The sequence below is a fragment of the Geotrypetes seraphini genome, chromosome 1 (genome assembly GCF_902459505.1).
Source record: "Geotrypetes seraphini chromosome 1, aGeoSer1.1, whole genome shotgun sequence".
Lineage (NCBI taxonomy): Eukaryota > Metazoa > Chordata > Amphibia > Gymnophiona > Dermophiidae > Geotrypetes > Geotrypetes seraphini.
In genome coordinates, this window is record NC_047084.1 from 37,301,955 (window position 1) to 37,315,472 (window position 13,518).

Below are 13,518 nucleotides of genomic sequence, written 5' to 3' on the forward strand. Positions count from 1 at the left end.
ATTTGTTTGTCCCAAGGTAGGCGTGTTCTATCTCACTCCCCACTTGTTCTCTCTTTGTTGTACTTTAGGGGGGGGGGGGTTGTTCCTTTTCTTTGTTCTATATTTGCCATTTATAGATTAGCAAGCAATGCCAGGATCCACACCCAACTTTGGGCATGAGGATTTACACCAACTGAAACCCTCACACAGATCACCCAAATTCTACACTAACCTGCACATCTTTAATGAATGCCTCTGGCCTGCCTATGTTTCTCCCATGGCCACACCCCTTTTGGTTGCATACTAAAAGTTTTATACGCATATTTTTATAGAATAGCATTGGCAAGATACGTGTGAAAATACAAATTATTGCCTATTCACACCAAATATTGTTGGTGCCCAATTGGCTTGTTACTCAATTACATTGCATGCACAAACTTGTATGTGCAATGTTGAGTGCCATATATAAAATCTAGTGGTAAAAGGGGAAGTCTATAACTGGATGTCACAATTTAGGTGCCCAGATGCCACACACTAAGCACTAATATTGTAACAGCATCTAGGCACGAAAGCCATGATTCTATAAATGGCACCTAACATGTAGGCACCAAGGAGTGCAAGTGTCAATCATAAGTTAGGTGCTGTTTATAGAATCATGTCTAGCAGCACCTAAAGCGGTCTTAGGCGCCAGTAGGTGTTGAAACCTTAGATGCACTATTTATGTCAGGGTTTTCTTGGCCTAGGTTCACCTAAATCAAAACACACTCAAGATCTACCCACAATCCACCCCTAACCACACCTACCATCTAATTAATTCTGATTCAATTGCAGTTCAATTGCAATTTTCAATTTATGGCATTAAGGTTTTTAAAATAATTTAGGCACACCAATCTAGGAGCCTAACTTTTATAGAATCAGTGATTAAGGGCTCCTTTTATCAAGGCGCGCTACAGGGGTTAGCGTGTCAGACATTTCATCACGCGCTAACCCCCACGGCAGCCTAAAATCCTAACGCCTCGTCAATGGAGGCGTTAGGTACTAGCACTGCAGGCGGTTTAACACACGGTATTCCGCGTGTTAAACCGCTACTGCACCTTTGTAAAATGACCCCTAAGAGTCCATTATAAGAGTCCCTGGCACCCTGAGGACCTGTTTAGACCAGTTACAGTTTAAGGTTAAAAACTCAATTATATGTGGAGACCTTCTTGTAATGCTATGTTGTAGAGAGATACCTAAAGATATTTGAATGATGATCTTTGCTTTATAATTACTGAAGAGTGAGGATATGTAATTCCCTTCATTATAACATCATTATAATGTCATTGTGGTGTGTTGATACTACTCTGTATGTTGCCTGTTGAACCATTGTGAATGTTTTATAGGCGGTCAAGAAATTTTAGAAATAAATAAATAAATTATAAAACACTAGCATAAATCAGCATCAACACACATACCGTACATTTATGTGTGTCCGCTTATGCCATGTCAATAGCAGGTGTAAGAAGGTGCAAATAAGTGAGGCACTTTAGTGCGATAACATACAGATTCCTGTAAGATACACCTGAAAATGCTGGTCCCACCCATGCTTCTTCTCTGTGAACATACTCTTTGCATTCATGCACTATGCAAGTTGCATGCATAATTTACAGAATAGTGATCAGCTGGCACTTACTCACGCAAGTGTACATTTCCCCACAAGTACCAAAAGTAGGAGTCTACAAACTTATACATGCAATCAGCATTCAAATTTAGGAGCCATGTTATAGAATGAGAGGGGTGATGCTGCTTCTATTTGGCTTCTGAAATACACTCGGTTCCGAGTCATAAAAAAGACTGCACGATGAAGTTCCCTTACCTCCAAAAGTGAAATGCGTACAAAGGACTGCATGGACTGCAAGGGCTTGTTGGGGTTGGGCTCAAACTTCTTGGGGTGAGACTGCAAGTTAAAATAATGTTATCTCTAGTGAAAACAGAAAAGCTCATGATTCAGTAACAGGTTCTTTAGCTTTTTACATGATGTGAGAAACCTATCAATCCTCTCCACTTTTTGAAATTGAAAAGCACTGTAGATAATCATAACTATGAAAGAAGATCTAAGTTTTTCAGTCTGTATTTTAGGTTCTATAACAATTTTGCTGTTATTTCAACCACCATTACACTGTCTCCCAGTGCCACTTACATGCCACTCAAATGAAATGTGCAAGTAGCTTGCAATATAAACCAGTCAATACAAAACTAAAGGAAGCAAAAACTATTACTTCCAATGAATAAATTCCACCCATCTCTCACACAAAATTGAAGGGGGGATAGACATGATTAAAAGAATTGAAATGCTTTTGTGATCATACTAAATGTGAGTGTGTGTTTGGGCAGGGAGAAGGAGAGAATTAAATGAGAATTTACTTTAGTAGAAAAAAGCAAGCCCTTCCCCCTCGGCTTATCATGACATAGAAATCATTTTAACCTTGTGAACTTACCCATAAGATAACAAATGTTTTACTCTCTCTAAGTAGATTTCTTCAGGGTTATACATACGATAATGCCGATGGAATATGTATATCCACCACCAATGGTATTCAGGTTCCATAAAGCGTGAAAAATTTAAGTCCACCCACAAACTCATGATGTCAACAATATTCTTAAAATGATAGTAAATGCTGCAGGGATTACCATCTTGACAGCTTAATCAGGCTTTCAAAATAAAAGTATCAAATATTTAATACATTGTCCATGACCAATGCAACTGAGGTAGCCAGAGTGACCGGTCAAAGTGCTTTGTTTTTCCAATCCACAGTTATCAGTATGACACATTGATTATATGCACACTAAGAACTCTGTAAACTGGGTGCCCCAAAAAATGCACGTTAAGTGCCATTCTGTAAATAGTGCTCAAATTCAGAAGCCATTTATAGAATAGCCCTTAGTGTCAGGATCTGTGTCCAATTTTGAGCATGAGAATTTATTCCTTACTAAGTGGGATATTAATTTCATTTTTCCTCTTATTCTCAGCTGGATGAAACAAACTTATTTCTGTTCTCTCGCAATTAAAAATTAAAAAATTAAAAATTAAAAAATTTTAATTGAATCAGGTTGGGCAGACTGGATGGACCATTTGGGTCTTTATCTGCCGTCATCTACTATGTTACTATGTTACACCAATTGAAACCTGGTGTAAATCCCCACACCTAAATTAGTCACAGATTTCCCAAATTCTACAACACTGCATGAAATACCCTGACCTGCCATGTCCGCACCCCCTTTTCAGATCCATGGAGAAAAATGTACACATGCATCTTTATAGATTAGCAACTGTAAAGATGCACGTGTAAATTTCAACTTTTGCCAACTAGCACCAATAATTGCTGGCACCTAATTAATGGTGCTAACTGACTTGTTAAACAATTAAATAACATGCACAATTTGGGAATAAACCCAAATTTGTACACACAATTTTGAGAACTATATATAGAATTAGGGGAAATGTGAACAGCCGTTTTGAAGACACACCAAGGGTCTCTTTTATAGATATGTGGTAAGCAGAACTGTTAGTAAACAACCATGGTAACAGTTACCACACCGGCATGATAGTGCACACTAGTTCACATGCTGAGTTTATATCCTGGAATGGAGTGGAAAATAGGGAGTGGTTTGGGAACAAGGAAGTGTTGTCAAGAGAGGGTGGGCCAGCAGCCCACAATGGCTGAATTTAAAGTTTACTACTGCTGATGTTGGTTCGGAAAAGCAGCAGCGGCAGAGTAGAGGAGAAGGTCCCAGATCTGGTATGCCCTTGCTACACCACTGGGAGTGAAACCTGTGGAAATTGACTCAGTATGGACACAGCATCGTGAATCAACAAAAGGTTTATGAGTGGGTGAAAAAGTTTAAAGTGGGAAGAAGGTCGTTCTGGTCGCCCATCACTATCAAGCACACAAGGCATGACGGGGCAGATGCCTTGATTAGAGAGGACCTACGGATAACGGTGTCTCAATTGGCTGCAAATTTGGATATCAGCTATAGATCTGAATTTGCCATAATGTATGATGACTTGGGATACAGAAAAGCCTGTGCACAATGGTCCCCACACAGCTTGCTGTTCTGCACAAGGTTGTGACAGTATAAAGAAGATCCAAGTATTCTGGAGAGAATTGTCACTGGCGACGAGACATGGGTGCATCACTGCAACCAGGAGAGCAAAAGTCAAAGCATGAGGAAGTAAAGGAAGCAGTGCTCATCTGGCTTCAGCAGTAGCCGAAAAACTACTTCTCTGCAGGAATGCAGAAGCTAGTTGAACAATACAAATGTGTCTTCTTGCATGGGGACCATGTGGAAAAGTAGTATGTTCAATTGCTCATAGTTACTTCTACTAAAGTCGTTAAAAGTATTTTGCCTTTACTTTTTGATTTACCTTCATACAATCAATAATAAAAGAATCTTCCCTTGTGATTAGAAAGCTAAGATCCATTAGAAAATATTCAAGAACAGAGGCTTTCCAAATTATAGTGCAATCCCTAATCCTATCTCTACTAGACTATGGTAATGTAACACTAGCTCTTTGCTCTAAAATGTTATCGCGTATACAACTAGTGCACAATGCAGCAGAAAGACTCACATACAGACTATGGAAATCAGAACACCTACAGCCCTATTATATGAAATTATATTGGCTGCCCATAATTGCAAGGATCAAGTTTAAATTAGGCATCACTGCCTTTAAGATCCTGACTGGTGACACCTCCAACTACCTAACAGAGCTGGCCATTCTATTCCAGGACGCCTACAACAGATATTCCACCAGAAATCTTTTCCATTTAAAATTTCCAGCATGCAACAATGTAAAGTCTACCAGGCAAATTACCTTATCCTTCCAATATCAAATAGCAACATGCTGGAACCACTTACACTATGATCTTGCAACTACTATCTCAAATTCAGAAAATTTTTGAAAGCATTTCTGTACCAAGACAGGGAAAAAACCCTGAACTAACTGAAACGGTAATTGTAAAAGCCCATTTCTAAACTGTCTAATGGAACTCGTGGGACGTAACAATGAACCAACAATTATCTACTTGAATTTATAACTATGTATTTGTAACTATGACTTAACTGTATTAATAACTGAACTGATCTACCTGTACTAGCAACTCTATTGAATGTCCATGTCAAACTGACCCATCCTCTTGTAATGTAATCTCATCTTGAACTGAATATGTTAAGGCGGAACAGAAAACCTGATTAACATAACATAACATTAGGTCCTATTTTAGATGGCAAAGTGATCACTCTTCAGTTAGAATTTTAGGGATATGGATCGATTCAAGTTTTAAATGAAGAATCACAGATATGTTCATTAGACTCTTCCATTTTTTAGACAATTTTGTTTCTTGCACCATGCTTGAGCTTTTTCACAGTAAATGATTTGCAGAAGCTAATACATGCATTTATTTCTTCTATGCTGGATTGTATTTAGGTATATCTAAAACTTCAATCCATAGATTCTAATGGATGCAAAACACTGCTGCTAGGATAATATTAGGGAAACCCAGAGCATCTCCTCTATTGATGACATTGACATGGCTTCTAATAGCAACAATAGTTGATTTTAAAATTCTATGTTTGGTTTTTAAGATGTACAATACAGTATATAGTAATTGTCTTCCTTATATAGAGACACTCAGGATGATTAAATTTGGTCTTAAGTGTAAAGGATTGGCCCATATAAATATGTTTGAGCTTCCAGACCACGTTGAAGCCGACACATATGAGATTTTTTTAATTCAGCTTTTTCAAGTTTATGGAATTTTTTGCCACCTAAATTAAGGTCTTAACTGCAGTGCCGATTTTCACTACTTTAAAGATAAGTGCTGTTTATTAGTTTATGCACTATCGTTGAATGTGGGATTTTTTTTTATTAACAGACACATTTAAAATTTATTTTAAAACATATTTAAAAATATTTAAAATAGTATTCACATTTCTTTGTTACAAGCCAGTGATTGAGATTCTGACTTGATAAACGTACTCAGCAGCACACTGCTTGAATGTAAGGTCTCTAAGGCTTGTCACGAACTAGTTTTGTACTATATTAGTTGCTAATCACAGAGGTGATTTTGGCTTAGGCATATTCTAGTACACCTCTTTTATACTTGATTTTTCTGGCATTATCAATGTTCCCATAGAGCAGGGATCTCAAAGTTCCTTCTTCAGGGCCGCAATCCAGTCAGGTTTTCAGGATTTCCACAATAAATATGCATTGAAAGCAGTGCATGCACATAGATCTCATGCATATTCATTGGGGAAATCCTGAAAACCCAACTGGATTGTGGCCCTCAAGGAGGGACTTTGAGACCCCTGCCATAGACTGTATGTACATATTTGTATCATTTAAGGGTTCCAACTACAAGAAAAGATAGCAGAAACTAAACTAAACCTTAAGTTTGTATACCGCATCATCTCCACAATCGTAGAGCTCAGCGCGGTTTACAGGAACTGGTATAAATAAGGAACACCAAAGTAAGGGTTACAGGAACTTAGTATAAAGAAGATCTAGAGGGACTTAGTATAAAGAAGAAATAGGGAGGAAGTATTACATTTTTGAGAAAAGCCAAGTTTTCAGATGTGTTTGGAGGGAGCCCAGATTCCGAAGTGGGATAGTAAGGTTATTCCAGAGTTCTGCGATTCTGAAGAGAGGGATGTCCCTAGTTTTCCTGCATGGAATATGCCTTTTAACGAGGGGAAGGATAGTTTGAATTTTTGGGTGGATCTGGTGGTATCAGGATTCGAGGAATTCCAAGATAGTGGAATAAGGGGAGGAAGGATGCCGTGTAGGATCTTAAAAGTTAGGCAGGGGCACATTTAAAGTGAACCCTGGAGATTACTGGAAGCCAGTGAAGTTTGGACAGAAACGGGGAGACATGGTCAAATTTACTTTTTGCGAAGATCAGCTTAGTCGCGGTATTCTGAATCTGCTTAAGTCTTTGAAGGCTTTTCTTGTGTATCAGAATATTAAAAAACTATTGAAAGATAAGGTCTCAGACTGTGTTATTAATGAAAAAGAGAAGAAGATAATAAGGTGCTGGTTGCCTGTATATTTTAGGGTTTATACTTCTTGTATTATGGGAGTTTTTGTATGGAAGGTTTTGTATTGTGGGAGTACGTATTGTTGATGGTGTATGTAATGTTTGATATAATGTTATAGTTTTTGTATGTAAGTTTGTAACCCGCCCTGGGTAAGGATGGGATATAAATGAATAAACAAACTATGTTCATACTAAATCCTACTTATAAGCAAACATAATACCTGTATTGTGTTCTAGTTTGGGTTCCTAATAGGGATTAGCCAGCTATCTCCTCTATGTTGCTTTATTAGTTAAATTAGTCTGTGATTTTTTTTGTGGGATTCAGAGATCACATTGATGCCATTATTGAAACGTATGTATCTGAAAGATTCATTCAAACTGAGAAAAGCTGCGAGATGGTGAATTAGTGGCTCTTTTTGTGAATAATCAGGTAGAATAACTGTTTTGTGAATATAAATAAAATTGATTTGCTGAACAACATTTAAGTGAATCATTGATGCCAGTATCAACTACATGGTACCAGGTGAACTTCCGGAACAATGTCAAAATATCATTCTTGAGAAGACTTAATTTAAGTGTTCATTGTCAGTATCATAAATCCATAGTAATCATCACACAAGATCAATTCAATGTGTTTATGTTACACTGGCAACTGCAGATTGGAAATGTGAGATGCTTTAACTGGTTACTGTAGCAATCTGAGACACATTGTTCAAAACAGTCATACATCACACATAAAATACTTGATACAGATATTCTTTTTAATCTTGAATTATTATAGACTAGTGTTTAAGCCAGTTACATTAACGGGTGCTAGTAAAGCCTCCTTCCCTCTCATGTCCCCTATTTTCAGCCCCAGCCCCCTTCTCCCGTCTTTTCCCTTTCAGCTTCCAGCCCCAGCCCCCTTTTCTCACCAACAGCATTTCCCTTCCCCCCCCCCCACTTTCCTGTGCATCAGCATTCCCTCCCCTCCACTTCCCTGTGCAGCAGCAGCATTTCCCTCCCCCCCCCCCACTTCCCTGTGCAGCAGCATTCCCTCCCCCTCCACTTCCCTGTGCAGCAGCATTTCTGTTTGTTTCTGGCCGGCTCCCTTACAGTCCCTTGCCAAAGTTATTTTTGAGTTTAAAGCTGCCGCATCGGCTCCTCTCACATGACGTCAGAGAGGCTTCCAACGCAGGTGCGGCTCGTGAGAGGAGCTGCTGCAGCGGCTTTGAACTTAAAAATAACTTTGGCAAGGGACTGTAAGGGAGCCGGCCAGACTGTGGGCCGCGCTGTGTTAGACGGAGTGAGGGCGAGAGGAGGGAGTCGCCTTCCTGCATCCCTGCTTAAAGTGCCTCCGCATGCGCAGAAGAAACCACCGCTGACTCCTTCTACTGCGCATGTGAAGCCATGGAGTTACAGAGCACGGATCACGCAGGTAGGAGTGCGCATGCACGCTTAGGGTTTTATTATTAGTGGTGTCATTCAATCATGTTTTGGGCAATTTCCTATAGAAGGCCTAGTGAAAACACAGGTACTCTTAAAGCTGAATCTGCTAAATATTTAGGCAATGACCACACTGGTATTGCTGGCTATTTACTTTATTACAGATCCTTGTAGTTACATATAGGAAAGTATTTTCTAAGCTTTTCCATCCCAGATGGCGGACCATAGGGGTAAAAAGACAAAAAAAAAAAAAAAAGAAGACTTTCTTGAATAAGGTAAAAAATTACTTTTGTTCTCTAACCAGCTGCTGAGATGTATTCTTAGCAGGATGGACAATACAACAAGACAGATCCAATAGTAAACAGAGGCAGAAAAAGATCAGTCCTATGCTATTATCACTTTGGGAATACTGTTGACATTACGAATTTGCACTCCAACTTACAAGTCTGGCACAATTTGTGGGGCTTGAATGATAACAATAGTGGGTATACATCTATATGGACAGATGAACATATTGATTGTGTTATGAATTTTTTAAAGTAAATTTTATGTTTCATGTCTCATGGAATGAGATTCTATTTTTTTTCTTTCTGTTTTGTAAAAGATAGCACGCTTGGCTTGAAACTTTGCTTTACTGAAATTACTGATTTGAGGGGGCATCGTGTCTTTAATGTACTTTAAAAGGCTTAGTGTAATCTGAAGTACAGCTGCAATGTTTATTAATAAAACTTTTAAAAAGGCTCTTCACTTGTAATTTGAAACACCCAATACTGCAGTACACTTGAATCTTCAGGCTGGGGGACACCCTTTCAAAGGGGGGGTATTTGGAAGCAAGTCCGGGTCTCATTTTTCTAAAGCAATTGTTTGTGAGTCCAGACTGGAGGTGCACTAAATTTATGAGTCAATAAAAGAGGCCTTATCAGAAAAACCCAAAACCCAGAAAATATCAGAGACATTTGTATGTTTACTTCTGCAAACTTTGCATTCTAAAGTAAATAGGGAAAATTAAAATGGTATTGGGAGTGGTCTGATTTTGTGGTCCAAATTTCTGATTTTCACAACTCTCAAGGATCCCTGCCACCTTTTTTTTTTTTTAAACTCCTAAGTAGGCCTCAAAGTCTGCAAACTCTCACTCTTTTCTGATTTTTCAGCATATGGGATGAGAATTCATCTTCTTGTTCCCTCCAAGCAGGAAGGAATACTAGAATAGTGGGACTTAGAAATTGGGGAAATGCAGAGAGGATAGTGGTCCATGGTCCATGAGGAAGATTTTCCCAGTTTTGAGCCACTGTATTGTTTGAAAACTTTTATAGACAGTACATGTTCTTCAGAACTTCTGATTGAAATTTATTATAGAATGTGTAAACAATATAATTCAGAGTTCATGTAGTTTCCACTTTTTAGGCCGTACCAGCATAATTGCCAGCAACCAGCAGAGCAACTGATTATATGAGAGCTGCCACTGTGAAATATGTTCTTCTGTTTAATCCTGCAGCCCCTTCCATGCAAACCTGTTCTCTTACAAGTTCATGGAGAAAGCATGTGTGATAACTCAGCATGCAAACTGCATGCCAACTACCTTTCTGTTTCCCCCCTCAAAAAAAAAAAAAAAAAAATCTGTAAAGCAATAGAATAATCTTACCATTTTAACAGGGTGAAAAAAAAATTGGTTTTTTAACATTTTTAGAGCTCTTGAAAAGCCACCACCCTGCCTCACAAAAGTAAAGTTGATGTCAAATAAAGTTAAACCCAACCTAATTGAATTAAAAATAAAAAAAAAAAAAAATATATATATATATATATATGTGTGTGTGTGTGTGTGTCTATGTCTGTGTATGTGTGTGTGTATATATATATATATATATATATATATATATATATATATATATATATATATATATATATATACACACACAGACTGTAGATATATACATGTATTCTCCTCTGATACAATGATGAAAATATGTAATCATCATTTGCGATTTACATGGCATATTTTGAACAAAATGTATTGTTAGAACTCTTAGTGCTTTTATGAAGCATATAATATGCCTTTCTACTTCATTTTGTGAAGCAAATCAGTATGCTCAGCTACCAAAATGTTTTTGAAGTATTAATCAGATCTATAAAAAAATATAACAGCGTGAGCCTTTTGCTCTAGTGCAGTATACATTTTGAAACGTCTGGCTACTGAGCAAGGATAATTCAGAAAAATGATGTATTCACCTTCCTCTGTGTAACACGTTCTGTATTTACCTAACGAATGTTCACAAATAGCAGGTCTATCATATGTGAACATATTGCAGTGCTGTTATTCAGCAGAGAGAGAGAGAGGCCTTTCCGAAAGGCAGCACTAGGACAAACAGTAAGGGGGAGGGGGAGGGGAAGGAGAATGACAGACACAAACACACAGTGGGGCCTACAGAAACACTCTTTCCCACTGAACTGGTAAGATTATGAAGCATTAAGGTTTAACAACTTAAAAATATATATCGTAATCCTTTATCAGTGCTGCAATATTCTGGCTGTAGACTTACATGGCAGCTGAGAGCAGCCGCAGCGCACTGAAAGCATTTCTAAAGCTGCAGTGCTCTGAGCCTGTCAGTATAAACATATGCTAAACGGCCATTGGTTGCACAAAAAAGCTTCTGCCACAGAGAAACCATTAAAATATTAAAAGACAAGCAATACTTACTCCAAGGTCAGCCCTGGAATGCGCAGCCTTTCCCGCTGGGCTTTCATGCTTGTTATATTTTACCACTTTCCAGTTCAACAGTGACACACATTCACTTCCAGCATCCTAGTGCTGACAGAAAGCCAAAATGAACCACTATAAAGGAATGGACTAACAATCTCTTGGGGGAGGGGGGTGCTGCAAGTTTGGGTCCTTCCACCTTTAGCTGTAATAAAGAGATGCCAGCTGCTATATTTATGCTAACACAGCACCCACGGTGCCGACTGTGCAGCGGAAATGATATTTGAAATGAATGGAGAATGAAGCCTTGATCTCTGCGTAACAAGCTCCATGATTGCTGTTACCAGCACAAACCCGACGCTCTGTTGTCAGGATACTTTTCACCTCAGGGAAATGAAAAGTCCTCTTCACCAGATGGATTGACAGTGCTTGGGAAACCAACAGCAACGTAAATTTAGAATAGTTTACCTCAGCAGACGTCAACCATCTATCAGCACCACCCTCTCTACTCCAAGATCCTGCGGCTCGGCTTTTTACCATCTTCTTCAGGTCACCATTCAATTTCTTGCACACGATGAGAGGGTTCATGTTGATATTTTTGAAAGTAAAACATCAAGATTTCAGATTTCATTACAACACACACAGTAATAATGTTATTGATGTGCAGTTTGCAGTAAAGAGACTGAGATTCTTTTTCTATATTTTGGAAAAGCTGCATTTTGCAGGGTAAGGATACTGCTTTGAAAATATAATCCCAATTAAAGTTGCAGCGTCCCCCATTTATTTTCATCACAGTGAAAACTTTTACAAGTGTAGGTATTTCTACTCCTCTAGCAAACAGTGTTACTAATATCTATATACCAATTTGCATATTACCATCTACCAATCTCCCTCTTATACAAGGAAACACCACTTATATGTGCACCATTACAGCATTGGTATGAATTATTTAAGATAGCAACATGCCTCCCAAGGATGCCGGTTTGTACGTGGGACTCGTTTGTTGGCAGTAGAATGGGTAGTCTTTGATTTATTTATTTATTTATTTAGATTTTTATCCCGTCCTCCCAGTAGCTCAGAACGGTTTAAAAGTAAAATTCACAATGGAGTGTAATTGGACATACAAGATTATACAGTAGATTTAAATACTTGGACATACGAGACTGTGTAGCAGTTTAAATATAGGGAGTATACAGCAAATTAAGAACAGCAGTTTAAATATAAGTAGTTTAGTTTAAATACAAGTTATTTGAGTATAGGCTGAGAGTGGACTATACAGAAATTTAGGCAGAAGATTAGAATGGAGAAAGAAGGGTAGAGGTAGGGTTTAAGGGGTGGGGTGTAGACTGAGGGTGACCTTTAGTTGAAGAGGAGGGTCTTTACCATTTTCCGGAATGTCATTAGTGAGTTCTGTAGTCTGAGTTGAGAGGGGAGTTGGTTCCAGAGTTGGGGAATGAAGTGGCTGTAGGAGAGTTTGCAGGCGGTTTCTGAGAGGAGGGACCTTCCAGGGGGAATGCATAGGCGTATCTCTGTTTCTGAGCAGAGGGTGCGGGTGAGGATGTAGATGGATAGCTTGGATTTTATGTAGGAGGGGGTGGTGGTATAAATTCTTTTATGTGCTATTGCCAGGGCTTTGAATGCACAGCGTTGGCTAATTGGGAGCCAGTGTTTAGCGCGGAGTGCTGGGGAGATGGGATCATGGTAGCTGAGGCTGTTTAGGAGGCGGATAGCTGCATTTTGGACCCGTTGGAGGCGCTTGAGATCTTTTTTGGTTATTCCATTAAATAGGGAGTTGCAGTAATCCATTCTGGAGAGGACATATGCGTAGAGGAGTTGGATATGTCAGGTGTAGAGATGTAGGATTTGATCCTTCTTAGTTGGCGGAGGTAGTAGAAGGAGGTAGAGACTACTTGGGATATGTGGGTGGATAGGGATAGGTGTCCGTCTAAGTTACTCCTAGGCTGCGTACTTGATCTGTTGCCGTTAGTAGAGTAGAGTCCCATGATAGTGTTGGGCGTGTGTATTTGGTGTTTTTTTTTCTGATCCATAAGAGTTCGTTCTTAGAGGCGTTCAGTTGTAGTTTGTCATCCAGGTTTTCATGTCAGAGAGGCAGTGTTGGAGGTTAGCAATTTGGGACGATTGGTTTTCGCCTAGTGGGAGGAGCAGCTGGATGTCATCGGCATAGGAGTGGATTTTAATGTTGTACTTCTGCGCTATATCAATGACAGGTCTGATGTAGAGATTGAATAGGAGGGGGGATAGAAGGGCGCCTTGGGGAGCCATATTTGATATGCTTGGGGTTAGATTTGTGTGTCCCTAGTAGGACAGTTTGGGTCCTTTGGT

At 39.0% G+C, this 13,518-nt stretch overlaps 1 protein-coding gene across 5 annotated transcripts in view; it reads right to left on the bottom strand.

Moving 5' to 3' along the window:
• MAST4 (microtubule associated serine/threonine kinase family member 4) overlaps positions 1-13,518 on the bottom strand; it is a 924,748-nt gene that overhangs the window by 392,887 nt on the left and 518,343 nt on the right. For 2 of the 5 annotated variants that reach the window (XM_033929917.1, XM_033929931.1), the window contains one exon: positions 1,835-1,915. The exons of 2 other annotated variants lie outside the window; for them this stretch is intronic. In XM_033929917.1, coding sequence (XP_033785808.1) covers positions 1,835-1,915 — 81 coding nt within the window. Of the gene's footprint in view, positions 1-1,834; positions 1,916-11,175; positions 11,278-13,518 lie in introns of those variants that run through there. One more of the 5 variants, XM_033929941.1, reaches the window with a different exon arrangement.